The 16,829-nt window shown below is 40.5% G+C and overlaps 2 protein-coding genes across 12 annotated transcripts in view; one reads left to right on the plus strand and one right to left on the minus strand.

Annotated features, from left to right (window-relative positions):
- TM6SF1 (transmembrane 6 superfamily member 1) overlaps positions 1-16,829 on the plus strand; it is a 59,737-nt gene that overhangs the window by 13,769 nt on the left and 29,139 nt on the right. For 3 of the 11 annotated variants that reach the window (XR_007409893.1, XM_025436883.3, XM_025436884.3), the window contains exons 5-9: positions 1,261-1,343; positions 2,174-2,295; positions 3,968-4,072; positions 5,837-5,929; positions 6,391-6,510. Coding sequence is in view for 10 of the 11 variants with exons in the window: in XM_025436883.3 (XP_025292668.1) it covers positions 1,261-1,343; positions 2,174-2,295; positions 3,968-4,072; positions 5,837-5,929; positions 6,391-6,510 (523 nt within the window). In the remaining variant the exon portion in view is untranslated. Of the gene's footprint in view, positions 1-1,260; positions 1,344-2,173; positions 2,296-3,967; positions 4,073-5,836; positions 5,930-6,390; positions 6,511-9,188; positions 12,130-13,755; positions 13,964-16,829 lie in introns of those variants that run through there. The other 8 variants (XM_025436880.3, XM_049108506.1, XM_025436888.3 and 5 more) reach the window with 6 other exon arrangements.
- Positions 11,829-16,829, minus strand: part of HDGFL3 (HDGF like 3) — an 81,132-nt gene continuing 76,131 nt past the window's right edge. Inside the window, exon 6 of the mRNA XM_025436903.3 lies at positions 11,829-16,576. Within this exon, the coding sequence (XP_025292688.1) occupies positions 16,571-16,576 (6 nt within the window). The 3' untranslated portion in view covers positions 11,829-16,570. The remainder of the gene's footprint in view (positions 16,577-16,829) is intronic.

The raw sequence follows: 16,829 nt of genomic DNA on the forward strand, positions 1-16,829 counted from the left end.
CACAGGGATAAAGATAGAGGAGCAGAGTCTTACATGACCATTTCTGTTTCTGGGGATTGGTGCCCTAGGTCTGCCATGTGGAGCATCGCTGTGGGCTCCTTGGAGACCCCTGCCACGGGAGACTGTGTTGCACAGACCCCCGAAGTGAGCAGTGCTCTCTTTGGCTGAATTTGTGGGACCTCCCTGTCCATGGTGGTTATACCCACAGCTGCTCCCTGCTGGTGTCCCTGTAAACCCAGAACGCGAACCTTTTGGGGCAGGGTCCTTTCAAGCCCAGCCAGCTTCCCAGGCCTCCCCGTGGCTCCAGGTTAGAGAAAATGATGCATTTTTGCACCATAAGAGTTTGAAATTCAGCTTGACCTCGATCTTGAGCTCAGGGACAGCTCCAGCTGAGTTTTAGACTCTTCCAGGTACTAGCCTATCTCTTCGTGAATGTTCTTAAGCTTCCAGGGAACACATCAAGTGTTTCTGAGAATGCCTGGGCTCTGCTTGCAGGCTGCCAGGAGTGGGCTGTAGTTTCTTTGGCTCAGTTAGCATCCTGCTGGGGAGAAGATTCTTGTTTTGTCCTGCTCACAATTCCAGTCTTTGTGAATTGGCCTCATGGGAATCTGCTGCACTTGCCTTGGGGCGGTGGGGCAGGGCAGAAGCAGTATTGTCCACCTCTGGACAGGGAGAATCTCTTTTTGCTCTCTCACTGCCCCTTACGGACGTGGGTTATCAGGGTTATTGGATGAAAGAGCTTTTTGTCAACACAGCCTATTAAGATTAGGGGTCTGTGTCTAGCAGCTCCTTTAGAACACGGGAAAGGTCTCAGGATCTCCATCTTTAGGGCTCTGGCCATGATCCTGACACCAGGGAAAGTCCATTTAACATCCTGTTACTCATACTTACAGTGCTTTAAAATACGGGTCCAACTTCCTTTCTTTTTTGAAACTTCTCTTTCCTTTTCTGCCATGAATTTCATGTGACCCAGTGAAATGCAGGACTCCTTTGAATGTGACTGACCTTGCCATAGTTTAACAGATGATCAGGGCAGCAAGCATTAATTCCTATTTGGAAGGACACAAAGAGGGCTCTGTAGTAGATCACAGATGGAAATGAAATTTGAGCACTAGGGCTCCTTAGGGTTGATTTATTACTATTGATTCAGTAAGTTTCGATTCATATACTTTACTAGTTAGGATAACACTAATTAGATCATCTTTTGCTAATAGTATTGAGGATAAGTGCACCAAGCCAAGATTTTTTTTTTCGTTGCAGGGAAAGTTATAGAACCATTGGCCTCTACTGGGTTGGATCTATTATTATGAGCATTGTTGTTTTTGTGCCAGGAAACATTGTGGGTAAGAAACCTTATCTTAAAAAATTCACTTTCCTCTTCTGAAACAATGGGGGAGCACTTGTAAGTAGAGAAGTTATCTTGGTTGTTATTCCAAGCTTCCCAAGAAGCCGTTATGCAGAATTCTTCCTTTTCTCCTCTGTCATCTCACCACTTAAGAAATGCTTTTGAGCAACTCTCAGAAGTGTACACTGAACAATCAGACAATCTAAAACCAGTGATTCCTGACATTTAGGATCTAGAGGAGGTATTTGTGGCTACATGCAGTGTGCAAATATTTCTTACAACTTTTTGTTTTTTTTTTTGTTTTTTTTTTTTTTTTTTAAAATTTTTTATTTATTTATGATAGTCACAGAGAGAGAGAGAGAGGTAGAGACACAGGCAGAGGGAGAAGCAGGCTCCATGCACCGGGAGCCCGATGTGGGATTCGATCCCGGGTCTCCAGGATGGCGCCCTGGGCCAAAGGCAGGCACCAAACCGCTGCGCCACCCAGGGATCCCTCTTACAACTTTTTGTATCATATGTAACTCTTGACACATTCAATAAATGTATTTGAGAATTAAGACTCTCGAAAGCTAATGTAAAAGAGGTTATTATTTATGCATGCAAAAAATCAGGGTTTTATGTTAAATATACTCTATAGTAGCTAGGACATGCCTGGTCATAAGCACCTTGTACTTTGAAATTGACTTATTTTATTTGGCCTCGTGAAGAATATTGTCTGGTCTACAGTACAATGTTAAATGATTTGAGGTTGGTGTCCTAAATGTTACTGGTGTTTTGATATGCTTTTTGGCAAACTTCTGACTTTCTTTCTCTCTTTCTTTTAAATAGGGAAGTATGGAACTCGTATTTGCCCTGCTTTTTTCTTAAGCATACCATATACTTGTCTTCCTGTCTGGGCTGGTTTCAGAATCTATAATCAGCCATCAGAAAATTATAATTATCCCTCAAAGGTGATTTTATTATGTTAATTGTAACCTGTTGCCAAACTCACAGGGCTCACTCATATTTGCTGGCTACTGAATGGCACCATGCCTCTGTGTCCTGGAGCACTTGGGGCAGCCCATATGACCGTGCTGATTCTGTGCACTGGTCATGCCTCAGTTACAGTGGCAGAGATGGTCTGTTTCTGGCTGAGTATATCTGCTTCCATCGGCCTGGCTGTGCTTTCTGGAACTTCACACTGGCTGTTCCCATCAGAAGCTCCAGTATGGTTTGTCTGGGGCTGTTAATGGCCTGGCGTTTTGAGCATCTGGGCACCTCATTCAGAGGTACCAGTGCATTTACTGCCCCAAGGGGAGGCTGGAGAGATACTGCTGTTTGAGGCAACACACAACAGCCTCAGGGTGTAATTTACCAAGAGATCCAGGCACAAGGACATCTTCTGAGACACCTCCCTTCCATTCACAGCAGAGGTGGTCGAGGTGAAGCAATGCTGGCTGGGCAGGTACTCTGTTAAGGTCTTCATTTCTAAGCTAGTAACATCTAAGTTTCTCTTCCTTTTATAGATATTAGATCCTTAAGCAAGATCCTTTCAGCAAAGTGATATATGAAAATTTGAATTACTAGAGATTATCAGAACATGATTATTCATTTTTACTATAATATTTACAGTAGAATTCATTAAAATACGTGGTAATTTACAAACACTTCATTTGTAGACAGTTAGACACCTGCTGTGTAAAGTCAGGTTGACAGAATGACAGCCAGTACTCCCTTACATCCTTCTGAGGAATGAGGTGGTTTTTCAAAAGAAGCAAGCAGTAACCATCGCCTTGGGCTCCAATGCTTTTACACTCTCCTTGTCAGTATGTCAAGTGTTCATGCCGCAAGACACATAAAACTGTTTATCATTTTTTAAATGTTAAAACACAGTGATGGCCAGGGAGAAATGGACATTGTCATACAGTGCTGTAGGGAACATAAATTCAGACTCACTCTGCAGTCTGGCAGTGTTATCAACCTTAACAAATTTAATCGCTTAACCTAGTAATTCCACGTCTAAACCCATTCTCAGATCATCAGAGAGATGGTATCAAATATTTATGTATAGAATTGCTCATCATCACATTAATAGTGCAAATGCCTAAATGTCCAACAATGAGAGAACGGCTGAAATATGGTGCTTCCACATGACATTACATTTTAGAAGAGCTTTTAATAATGAGGGAAAGTACTTATAATATAGGTAGATGTTGAGTGTCAAAAGAATGAATACAAAATTGGTTATATATAAAGTCATAATTTTGTAAAAAGTAAATGTAGAAAATTGTAGAGACTCTTAATAGTATGTTGGGTTAATGGTTTACCTTACTTTTAAAATGAGTGTATCTTACATGTATAATCACAACACTGCTATTGCAAAAAAAAAAAAAAAAAATATGACTCATAGAGCTCGAAGGTCCCTTTAAGATGACCTGGCCCAATCTCATTTCTCAGATGAGCAAACTGGAAGTGGAGGTGAGGGACATGATCTCTATGTTAGGTGGCTGGCGGTTTATGACGTGAATCACCCATCTGCAGAATTCTCTTGCCATCCAGCACCATAGCACTTATGCGTCAGTAGATCTCAGAGACTTCTTTGGCACTTTGGGACCTGCTCATTGGTTACAAACTCTGTTTTAGGTTGTTCAAGAAGTCCAAGCAAAGGACCTGCTGAGAAGACCATTTGATTTAATGTTGGTCGTGTGTCTCCTCCTGGCAACTGGATTTTGTCTGTTTAGAGGCTTGGTAAGCACAACAGATCAAAGTAACATAACAAACAAAAAAAAAGTATGTATTGAATCAGACTTCCTAATGCCCTAACAAAACATTCCTCCTGCTGGAGCCTGGAGAGCTGGCCCTGCCAGCTGTGGCTCTTTTGCCTGCTGGCTCAATCCCCAGCTTCCCTCTCATGGGGTCGGCCCAGCTGGGCCGCTGCATGCCCCCTCCTTCAGGTCTTTGGATTAAGCCCACCCAGAAGTCTCCTCATTCCCTGATTTTAGGGTGCCTGAAAAATTAGCTAGTAGAGTCTCATTCTTTTGGTTTCTTTGATGTTTCTGACTTAAATGTAAATGTCTTTGGGAAGGGTGGTAACAGAAGACTCCAAGACCACTGTGGCACAGAGCGTGTGTTGTGTTCTCAGAGGAGTAGGGAGGTGGGGTTGAAGATGGGGCCAGAGTAAGGAGTTAGGATCCTAGCTATTTACCAGCTGTGTAGCCTTGGGAAAATGATATAACCTCTTTGACCTCAGTTTCTTCTATAAAACAACAGTACGTATCTTTCGGTACTGGTTTGAAGATGAAATAAGAGAATAAACATCAAACACTTATGGAGGGCCTTATATGTGGTAAGTGTTCAATACATGGGTGTTACTATTTTCATTGATAGATCATTCTTCGCAATGCCCAGAAACAAATTTGGGCAGCTAGAATCATATGGGTAATTATATTCAGCTTTAGTGACAATCACTGTTCTAAGTCTGCTGGCATTGTTGCTGAGTTGAGCTAGCTAGTAGGAGGAATGGCAAAGAGAAGGGATGTAAAGGAGAAAGAGCTGTAGGCTTTGTTCAGACCACAGAGCAGTAAAACTTTTTTTTTTCCTTAAGTAAGCTCCATCCCCAACATAGGGCTTGAACTCATGACCCTGAGATCAACAGTCACACACTCTACTGAGCTGGTCAGGCATCCTTAAAACTGTTCTTTGGTTAGTTTGCTCTAATTTTCAAAGCGAAAAGAACAATAGTAGCAATGAAAATGGGCCCCAGCTGTATTCTTGCACAGCCATATCCATTCCTCTGTGCATGAGAAAAAGGTGTGCATGTGGGTATTTGCATGCTTGGTGGGCTTTTCAGTTTGGGTCCACTTTTACCAACTCTGCCACTGGCCTGTGTTCATAGATGTTATCTAGAAGGGACATTTATGGCCAGGGACATGAGAAGTGATGCATGAGAGATGTGACTCAGAGGGGACCTGGTTATATGCCAAAGATACTGTGTTTCTTCTGTGGCGAAGAGTCTGCTGTGCTCCCTTTTAAAGTGGACACAGGATTGGCTTCACACAAGAGGACCCTGCTTTCAGATCAACCTTCACTGCCCCCAAAGGCCATGTACTCTGTGAGGCACTGGAGAGAGGAGGCGGCTGTTTCTTAAATTCTGCAAAGCATAGTAGGATGAATTTGGTGTAAGAATGTCCTTTTCTTTCTGCAGGGAACAGCTGGCTAGTTGTTCCCAGGAAAAGTCAAACTGGTAATCTAGTGGGAGCTGTGCTTCAGCTGGTTGAAACCTAGATACTTAAGAGATACCCAAGAATACAGCATTAGTTCTTTCCTACTCCACTATTCTTCATCTCCTTTGAGCAGATCCGTAGAATATTTCTTTTCTTCCTCTTCTACAGTACACAGTTTTTGTTAAATAGCAAAACAGCTTGTGGCTGAGCCTGGAACAGTTAGCCTTATCAGTAAACACTGAGAATAAGATGTGATTGTAACTTTAATGAATTCGTTTTTTGTTCTCAGATTGCTTTGGATTGCCCAGCTGAGCTCTGCCGATTTTATACACAATTTCAGGAGCCCTACCTAAAGGATCCTGCTGCTTATCCTAAAATCCAGGTCAAGTAGTTATGAAGCCTATGGATTTCCTTTTTTTAAAAAAATATTTATTGTTTAAAATTCATTTTTATTTTTTTTAGATTTTATTTATTCATGACAGACACACACACACACACACACACACACACACACACACACACACAGAGGCAGAGACGCAGGCAGAGGGAGAAGCAGGCAGAAGGAGAAGCAGGCTCCATGCAGGGAGCCTGACGTGGGACTTGATCCTGGGTCTCCAGGATCACACCCCGGGCTGAAGGCAGCGCTAAACCGCTGGGCCACTGGGGCTGCCCGCCTATGGTTTTTCCAAAGTTAATTTTCACTCTTTAAGAATGGGAACATGTAGGCCCATGTAGGAAATAGGAGTTAGTGTTCTCCAAAATAAAATTGTTAATCTTTTGTGCTTTTCATCAGGCCAAGTTAACTGTTAAGTTGCTGACAAGGTTATTTCTCTGTTAATACAGATGCTGGCATATCTGTTCTATTCTGTCCCTTACTTTGTGATCGCGCTTTATGGCTTAGTGGTTCCTGGCTGCTCCTGGATGCCTGACATAACACTGATACATGCTGGAGGTCTAGCTCAGGTACGTTCTGAATAGAACGTCCACTGGGGATCTGGCTCTCCGGGTTGAGTAACACCAACATTTCTGCTTGGTGTTTAAGGGTGGAAAACAGGTGCTAGACACATCCCCTTTTGTTCTACAATTCTTTAAAGACATTTCTGCATATGCATTTTATTCAGATCTCACAGTAACTACTTGGTGAGTGTGCCATCCAGCTGTACAGGTGAGGGAGCTTCTGAGGCCCAGTGAGGTTACAGACCTGTCTCAGGTCACACACCCAGCAAATGGCACCGCTGTTTTAGTGTGCTGTTTCCCAGTCTCTGAACACCATGGCTACTAAAAAAGAATTGAGAGCCATTATCTTTAAGACGTCTCAACATGAGAGGTCAGAATTCGGTTATACTGCACTGAGCCAGGGAAACTGGGTTTGAGGACATTCTCCTCCTGGGGAAGCAGGGCCAGTCATGCCATTCCTTCCCCCTTGCCACTTAGCCAGTCCCTGGCCTAAAGTAGGTGTTCAGTGAATGCTGACTTCATTGGACCGGAAACAAAGTGATCTATACAAGTGTATTCTTACACAAAGTACATTTTTTACAAGCTAACAGCTAGCAAAACAAACTGATCTTACCAACAAAGAAGAAAATTATTAAGTAATTTTATCCCCTCCCCTTGCTATAAATAAAAGAGAAACAAATGTCTTGTAACATCATTCTCTGCATCTTGCTCTTTGAGCAGGCCTAAGGATTAGGCTCATTTGGAAACTGTCAGCAAATACAGTTAATTACAGTCATGGTGTAGGAACTAGGATGGCAAAACCATACTCTGGCATTTCCTGGAAAAACAGCTACAGTCTTTATGGTTTAACAGTTTGGGCTGAATCCTTGCAGTCCAAGGTAATTCTTAATTACAGAATTTGAATATCACTATCAAAAAAGTTGGTACAGCACCTGAAGTAAGGGTTCCTGTTCTTCCCTTAAAGGATCAGTGGGGGAGAGAACTAGTATTTACCCTCTTTGCAGATCTCTGAATAGCTGGTTCCTTAGGCTTTGGTTTGGGGTCTTTATTTCCATATCTGTCAATACCAACTATAAGCTTCCAGTTTTTTTTTTAATCTTAGCCCAAACTGTTCCCAGACTCCTATGCCTAATCCCAATTTCAGTGTTTCCACTTGGCTGTCTTGCAGTGTCTAAGATAGGACCCCTGACCTTCCCTACACCTCATCCCCGTCTTCCCTCATCCCTGCAAACAGCTCTTGCCCGCTTCCGGCAGCTTGTCACACATGCAGTGCTTAAGCCTTCCCATTCCCTTAGCCCTACATCTAGCCTGTCACCAGGTCCAGGTAGTCTTTCTCCCGAGTAATCCTCAATCCCACCACTGACAGCTCATTGCCCTGCAGTGGTCCGAGCTGTCATGGGAGGCAAGCCAGCCTAAGTGTTCTACTTACCATTTGTGTGAGGATAGGTTGTGTGCTCTGCTGGAGAGGCAAATACTCAGTGGCTTAACACAGTAAAGACTTATTTCTTGGTTGTGCAAAGATTATGTGGGATATTTTCAAGAGTCCGGCCTGGCACAAGCCCGACTGCAAGGGAAGCAGGTAAATGTAGTCTTTCTGTGTGACCCAGGAGAAAGTTTGATGAAATAGCATTATCCTGGCAGTGCCTTCTTCTTCTTCTTTTTTTTTTTTAAAGCCTCACTTAAAGGTAAGAAAGCAGAGGTTTAGGGCAGCTTGTTACTTGCCTAGGGTCATAGTTACTAAATGGCAGGACAGGGATACGGAATCCTGTCTGATCCCAATGCCCATGTTCCTCTCTGCTGGTTTCCGTCTTCTCATGCAAACAGTTAGCTATGGTAGAGTCCTACAGCACAAAGCTAGACTTTGTATGAATGTGGGGGGTTGGAAAGCCCCTGGGGGGTGGCAGGCGGTGACATGTGAGTGGGGCTCCGTGTGCAGTTAGGCTGGGGAAGCATTTAAGTGTTGCAGTATGCAGCAGTTCAGAGGGTAGAGTAAGCCTGGGCTTCTGTTTTCTTGGCCTTACTCTCCTGTGCTCCCCAGGAGAGGGGGCCTCCCACTAGCCTCACTCTTATCAGTCCCTTTCTTAGAGTCTGACACAATCACGGTCCCTCTATATGCCCTATACCGGGCCCCACTGTGGGAACACTGGCCATCATGACTGTCATCGTTGAGGAGGCTGACAAGAGTGAGGCCACTGCTGGAAACTGGTCAAGCGGACAGTCAGTCGTCAGGAGGTGTGGGGGTGAGCAGGTACTTGACCTGATAGCAGTTAAGGTGAACGAACCCCAGACTCTACCTGCTGGTGAGGGCTAGGCTTGAAGATGGGCCCCTGTGGCTCCAGCCAGGTGGTTCTGGGAAGAGCAGGGTGGACAGCAGAGCTAAGGGCAGCAGCAGGAATCTCTGGGTTCATCCACCAGTGCCCAGTGTGACAAGGTAACCGGAGGCCACAGACTAGATCCTGCAAATGTGAGACAAGATCCTGCTAATCTACCCCAACCTGGTGAGTGGGGTCATCTGAGAACTGTGTCTGATGTTCCCATGACTCTGGGCCAGGTGTTCGTATCTACCTACTCAGAGTGTTTAGCGTAAGGAAACATTACACAAAACAGATCACACAAAACATGTACGAAACAGGGTACATGATGAAAATGTTAAATTCCAGTTATGTGATTGGTTTTCTACCTAGCCAGTACTTGCTTATCAAATGAGTTCTCGTGTTGGGAGGGCATGTGACACATTTATCACAGAAAACACCCTCTGTAACCTGACTCGCATCCCTTATTTCCTAAAACTGCCATTCTTCATTGAGAAGCTTTATGCACCATGATCCCACTAATTTTATCAAAACCTGCATTTCTTGAAAGGCCTAGTGAACTCCCAAGACTCTATGTGACTTAGTTAAAAAAAAAAAAATCTCTGAAAAATTTCTAGATCAGTACAAGTCGGTAGAAAATTTAAGTCCTTACTGGGTCCCTGATTTCAGATCATGCAGGAATCTGCCAAATCTGCTGTCTTGAGAAATCAAAACATCAAAAAGTAAAGCACATCAAAAAGTAAAGTAAAGTAAAATATAAAATAAAATAAAATAAAATAAAATAAAATAGAATATGCCAAGGACATTTTACACTAAAGCCTTCCAGTGGGGACTTTTCATAACTCAAATATCTTTTCATATAAAATTCTTACTGTAGGATTAAAGTTGCAAGTCTAGTTTGAAAAGTATTCCAGGCTGGTTAGATCCAGTTATTTTTAGTACTTTGTAGCAACTGAAGAGTTTTTCTCTGCTAAATTATCACTGAAAATTAGAAGAAAACAATCAGAGCCAATATAGTCAATATGGTTAAGAGCAGGAGCTCTGGAGACAGATGGGTTCATATATCACCCTATCCCTGATGAGCTTGTGACCTTGGCCACCTTGGATTCCTCTTCTGTAAAAGGATGGTACAGGAGCTTTCTCATAAAGCTGCTACAAGAGGATTAAATGAGGGAATATATGTAAAGGGCTTAGAGAGTGCCTGGCACAGAAGACGCCTTGGATCTCTGTTGCTGTTCTTGTTACAGGTAGAAGATTCTCAACAAGAGTCTAGAGGAGAAATGCCTTGTGTTGCTCAGAAGATTCATTAATCTGTAGCCATGTGTAACAGATAGTATTGCCTAAAAATCAGAGAGAGTGGGAGAAAGCTCTGGGATAGAGTCAGTGGGTTTGGCAGGGAGCCTGTTGCCCATCCAGTAACACCACGGCTTTGGAAGCAGGAACAGTCCCACTTTGGTTGGGCAATACCCCTTTCCTCTTGCTGCTCAGACTCTCCCACTCCCTGGCTACGCGGGTGCCATGTACTTTCTCACAAAAGGGTCTGGAAGCTTATCTGTGGGTAATTTGGTTGTAGAGTTGACTCTACTGGAGGTGAATTTTATGTTCTTTCCTTATGGAAACCTCTAGGAAATATCTGAAAGGAAAGATTTAGGAAGAACATGGATAATTGGGATACTAATGCAAATCCTGTTTTAGTAGTTTGCTTCAAGTGTAATTCATCAGTAAACTTTTTTTTTTTTGTTTTAGTTTTTTTCATCAGTAAACATCTTGATTTAGTATTAAGACTAGACTTTGGGTTTAATGTCTTCACATGTTTATCCTTTGGTGGAGATAGACAGTCTTGAAATTGTCCAAAGGCTGGCAAGGGGATCTAAAAACAAAGAGCCCACCTGAGTTCTCAACCAAGCAGAATGCCAGATCACGAACAGGTGATCTCTTGGCACTGTCGTGATTATTCCACAAAGATCAACTTCTTGAACCGGCATAGGAATCCCTATGAGATAGGCTCCATTATTATCCTACTTTTATAGATGAGGAAACCAAAGAGGTTACGTACCTAATCAAAGGTCCTACTGCTGGTGGAGCTGGGTTCTGACACTGGTGGTCTGGCTCCAGATTCAGTGTTTTTAACCACTCAACTGTGCTGCTCAGAAAACCCTAAAAAATGACACAGTTCTGGATTAACTACTTACATTGTATCGGCCAGTGTTCATGTTAGTTTGGGCCTATAATACTTATGTGGACACATGATACTCTTTCAGCTCCTTTCTGGAACTGAGACCATGACTTTTAGGTATGCTTTCCAGACTATCTCTATAAATATAAGAAAAAGGAGCTATTAAAATTGAACCATTCTTTGCTTTTTTTTTCCCCCCTCATTTTCCATTCTAACCATCCATTAAAAAAAAAAAATCAAAGCACATCTTTTAAATTTACTTAAGGTGAGAACTAATTTAAAAAGGTAAGAAAAATGATTAGGGGCCAGTGTCACATCATTGAATTTTGCAGAAATTTCTGGGCTCTATAAAGTTGTCCCTATGATTCTGAGTGACAAGTCACTGAGCAGCACTGAGCCCAGAGCCACCAGATCCCAGCCTGGCACACAGGCTGCCATCGGGAGGCCTCATGTGCTGGGGGGCACATCACCCAGGAGACACTGTGTAGGCTGTTAGCAGCTATGTGCTTGGGACGGGCACTGTTCTCAGGGGAGACGGAGGTTCTTCCGAAACTTCAGAACTCTCGGAACTGGACACCGTTAGGTGTCTGGGAGGAAGCTATGGTTGGACGCTCACTCATGGCCACCACAAACACACCTGTTAGAACTACAGGCAGTGCAAGAAACTGCAGAACACGGGCCTCAGGCTTCTCTCATGTGCAGACACCTCTTTGCATTAGAAACATCAATCTATACCCCTCATCCAATAATTCTGGTGAAGAAAGACCTACTAAAATAGGTATAAAAATAGAGAAATGCTGTGTAGAAGCTTTTTGTATTTTGACAGTCACAAGACGTTATTGTTTAATGTTTATTGAGCTCTAACAATGCGAGAGGCGCCACACAAAACATTAGACACAGTACCTGCCCGGTGGGCTTACAATCTAATCTAAGGACATGATCATTTTGTAATGTTGCCATGATTTTGCTGTTTTTGAAAATGAGGTATTAACTGCACTGGGGAGTGCAGGAAAAGAGCCTATGGAATCACTGGCTTTTTATGCAGGTTTCCCTATGCAAGTAGGCATGATTGCTCATATTACTTCATCTCTCAAAGTATGGTTGGCATTTCCCCACACCTGGTGTTTTTTTTTTTTTGTCACATGTACAAGTGTCTATAAAGACAAAGACACCAAACCCAAATTTTTGAAGATCAAGGTTCATATCTGGCCTCTAGTCCAGAAGTTTGGTTATATTATTCAGAAAAACACTGTTATTCAAGAGGCCCTAGGGAAAAACAGCAACAGAGGCCAAGCTCCTGGTCCATTTTCCTAGAACTGCACAAGAGCAGCTCTGCAGGGCAGCCTCTCCAACGCCGTTTGGGTGTGTGCGTAAGGGACATGTGTTTGAGAGCAGAGCCCTCATAGAGCCCTCACGGAGCCTCACGGATCACAATGCAGATGTGTACACTTTCTGTATTGGTCCTTGGTAACACACCACACTAATTTCTTATCTCCAGAGAGTAGCACATTGAAGGAGAGGTCCCTAGAATGTATCAGTAATATGTAAAAATGTAGCCTTTGAAAGTACCTGTGTTACTGATACAAATCCACACACACGCTGCTGATGAAAGCTTGTCCTTTTCTTGTCATGGTCAAGTCCAGTGCTAAGGAACACTTTCATCTGCTAAGCATTGAGCAGAATAAACTGATTTCATACAGAAGGAAATGTAACATATGTATTTAAAGCAAATTATCTAAATTTTTCATTCTTGTTACTCTGTGACTTCTTTAGGTTATAATATCTTCTTTCTTCACTTGGATCCTGATAAACTAATAATTCATCACTTGTTTTATTTAGATTTCCAATCTTTTATTCATGTATAGCTTAGATTTCAGTAAGATATGAAAACGTAGACTCCAGGGTTGCATTTTGTAACAATATGAGAATCCTGAGGAAATCCTCACACAGAAGCCTTTTCTAATACAGTTTTCCCCTGTGCTTATGAAAAGTATCAAAAAAGATACATTCTGAATGTACGTTATGTATACTAGTACAAATGGGAAGCTCTTGCCTCAGGTAATGCTGACAAGCTATTCTTCTAGACAAATTAGAATTTGATTTGAAAAGGTTGCCTGAATGGACATTTACCATTTTATAAAGAGCAACCACAGTCCTACCCCCACCCAAGTTGGTAACGACCTTACTTACAAAACAATGCTTAGTATTTTTAAAATTGTGTAAAAAACAAATACATGAAGAAATAAAAAAAATATATAACGAAGGGTTCTGAGCTCTTGTTCCAAGGAATAGGTAAAAGACTGACTAATGAAGCTGAGGTCCTCAGTGCTTCTCTTTAAATAGCTATATTAAAAATATTTTTACTTTCTAAACTCTGTACTTTCTTCATTTTTATTGGAACACATTTAGTAAGCCACAAGTGAGTGCCTGTATAGATCTCCAGATGCAAATCAGAAACAAAAATAAAACAAAAAAACAACCCTGAGATTTTATTCAGTTTTTCTTTTAAATTGAGCCCCTAATGTTTGGTAAGGGTACTGGATGGGTGAATAGACAGCTGGCATGATAAAGCCACGCTAAGGAGGGTATACTTGATTTGAACAGTTATGTTAAGACTGGCCCTATATTCAGTGAAATCCTGAAGACTATGGATTGTTTGAGAGTACTGGTTTTGAGGGGCACAGGAAACACGGTCTGAATGAATCATCCAGAACACAGAATTCATGCTTACCTCCTCCCCCTTTTGTTTTTTAAATGCAACAGGCTCAGTTTGCTCACATCGGTGCTTCTCTTCATGCTAGAACTGCTTATGTCTACAGAGTCCCCGAAGAAGCGAAAACCCTTTTTCTAGCATTAAACATAGCATATGGAATTCTTCCTCAGCTCTTGGCCTATCGCTGTATCTACAAACCAGAGTTCTTTATAAAAACAAAGGCAGATGAAAAAGTCGAATAAAATATTATTTCATGTTTCTCCTCTCTAGATTACTGACTTGTTATCCTGGTACTGATAATTTGTCCCATTTCACTCCCTCCTGAAACGGGGATACTTCAGCATATACAAATTCTTGCTCTGCACTGTATATGTGAGCTCTCATATGGTATTGTGTGGGTAAATTTCTTTTTTTGAAGGAAGAGTGAAGTTGAGAAACAGTTTGTTTAAAGAAATATATTCAAAATTATTTGTGAATAAACTTGACCATCTATTTCAATATTCTGTTTGCACATATTAAATATAACTGTAAACAATTACAATTTAGCTCCTACAATAGTGAGCATGAGAATGAACCTATCCAAAAGTGAATATGGCCTATGCATATTAAAAAATTCAAAACAGCAAATACATACTGGAGAGATACTTTTTGCATATAAGATATATATGCATCATTATCAACCTCAATATAAAAAGCAAATCATCACAATATTTTAAAATGTTATTTGAAAAATGTTTTCCCAAGGAAAGTATGATTATTTACTGCTGTTTTAAAAATTGCTTTTAAGAAAACTTTTTTTGTGAGTCTAAATAGCTAAGGAGGGATTGGTAACTTTATCATTACCCTTAATGAATACTTGTTTTATTGGTGACTGGAAATATTTCTATTGTATTTCTGTGTATTTTTTAATAAATCTTTGGGGCCTTTTATGAAAACAAATCTTATTAAATTTGAAACATTTTGTATTTTTCAGAAGCAATTTTGTAGTCTTTAGGATTTTTATTTTAAAAATCTGTCAGTTACATGTTCTAATTCTAAATGTCATCTACATTCTCCTTATGTTTTAGTGTGAGCAATGAAGAGGACTTTTGATGAATTAATTAAATTTCATTAATTTGAAATTAAAACACTCAAAATTAAAAAGTACTTTTCAAGGAAAAAGAACTGGATTGGCATCCCTATTATCTTTTAATGAATTTTTTGTATTTGGAATTATGAGTATAGAGAAAAATTAGTATTTGTTAAGTGAGAAAGACAAACTAAAAATACAGCCGCCTTCTCAGTGCCCTGGAGGGGTAAGTAGACTGCTGGTGCTTTCATATGCTCAGCTGCCATAACCATCACCACCATCACCATCACCATCCTCATCCTCAATGGCCCTGGGCTTTTAGAACAGCTCACACTTTCTCTTCATGTTATTCATTAGCTCTTCACCAAAATAAGGAAACAAAAAAGAAAATGGGAGTCCAAATCAATGCATGGATAATGTTAAGTATGCAAATTTACAGTCAACAGAGCTGGTAAATTTTCTCTGAGCTGTGCAAGCAATCGTGTGGCCATTCCTCTCCCTCCCCCATGGGTACAAAAAACCTAAAACCCACACAGTGTTCAAAAAAAAAAAAAAAAAAAAAAAGAAAGAAGAAAACCCCTCACCTGCACTTGATTCTATTGTCAACTTGCTGTTAACAATTTTTGCTTTAATATATGAATTACATTAATACCTCACGTTACATAGATGAAGCCAAATTACACTAACTTAGTTGTTTACAACCTCAAAATCTTACTCCCAGTACACATTCCAATAAATTTATTCTGTAAAAACAATACATTTTTTTGTTTTTGATTTTTTTTACAGTAAACTTTTCAACTACAAACCTTGAATACGCGAAAGATGTTCCAAGGACAAGCATAACAGGATTGATAAAACCCAAACTGACTAAATGTGTCCTCACAATATAAGCTGGCATAAAAATAAATAAAATTCTCTATTATCACAATAGCAACAATAATGTACACATAATAATGGTTTGTGGATGAGTATAACTATACTAATTCTAGTTCCAAAAGAAAACAATGGTTCATTTAAAAGTCAATGCTTTGTCTGGTTTCCCATAGGGCTACTGCTGATTCCAGCTTTAAAATGTAAATTATCCACCTTGAGTGATTAGCTCAAATTGTATTGGCATTGGGGAAAAAAATAAATCATTGCCTTTATTTTGGAATAACACAAAAGACTCACTAACTTCACATATAAAAACTGAGTTTGTGTACGTAACAATATGAGTTTTGAGAAGTATAAGCTGTCGACTAGCTATTTCTAATATGGAATAGATATCTTACAGTATGATTAAACTTTACACATGGCCTCAAAACTGAAGGACAATTTTAATTTCATCTTTAATATGCCAACATTATGTGTTTAGGAACTGGTTCCTGGGTTCTGTCACAGAGAGGAAATCCCTTAAGCATTATGTTGAGTGGTCATCTTTAAAAAATGCTAATTTATATTTAATGGAGTGTCTGGTGATAGAGGAGTAAAGGCAGGAGAATGATGAACGTAACTGCCTTGATAAAAGGATCCTAGACATGTATAAGTTTGTGCAAAAATCTTGATAATCCTTAGTGGTTAAGGGCAACTTCATGCAACCAAATAACGAAATCAAATCAATAACCTTAAAAAAGGCTAAAATGTCTTTTTTCCCCCAAACACAACAGAGAGGAATGTGAATAATGTACATACAAACTGGGGTTCTGTCAATGACAACAAGGAATATGTGTTGGTTCATATCAAATCCAAGATTATTAGACAACCAAATGTATAACCTTCTTGTGGTTTCTCCTAATATGCAGCATTCATTATGGTAGTTAGGTCTGTAAAAAAAGAAAGAAAACAAGCCTTTAGATGATTTAGGATATTAACAATAAAAGCTATCCATACCTATAAAGTATATAGCTGGGATTTTCTGAGATTTTAATCTGTACTGCAGCATTAAAAATACTAAGCAAGAATAGCCTGTGAGGAGGCTTTAAAATACTTATCACTTCAAAAAGCTAAAGAAGGTGCTAGGGCATTTTTAGTGTTCTGTTAAAAAAAAGGGAACAAAACAATAAACTTTGTCTACTG

The sequence above is a fragment of the Canis lupus genome, chromosome 3, assembly GCF_003254725.2.
Source record: "Canis lupus dingo isolate Sandy chromosome 3, ASM325472v2, whole genome shotgun sequence".
NCBI lineage: Eukaryota > Metazoa > Chordata > Mammalia > Carnivora > Canidae > Canis > Canis lupus.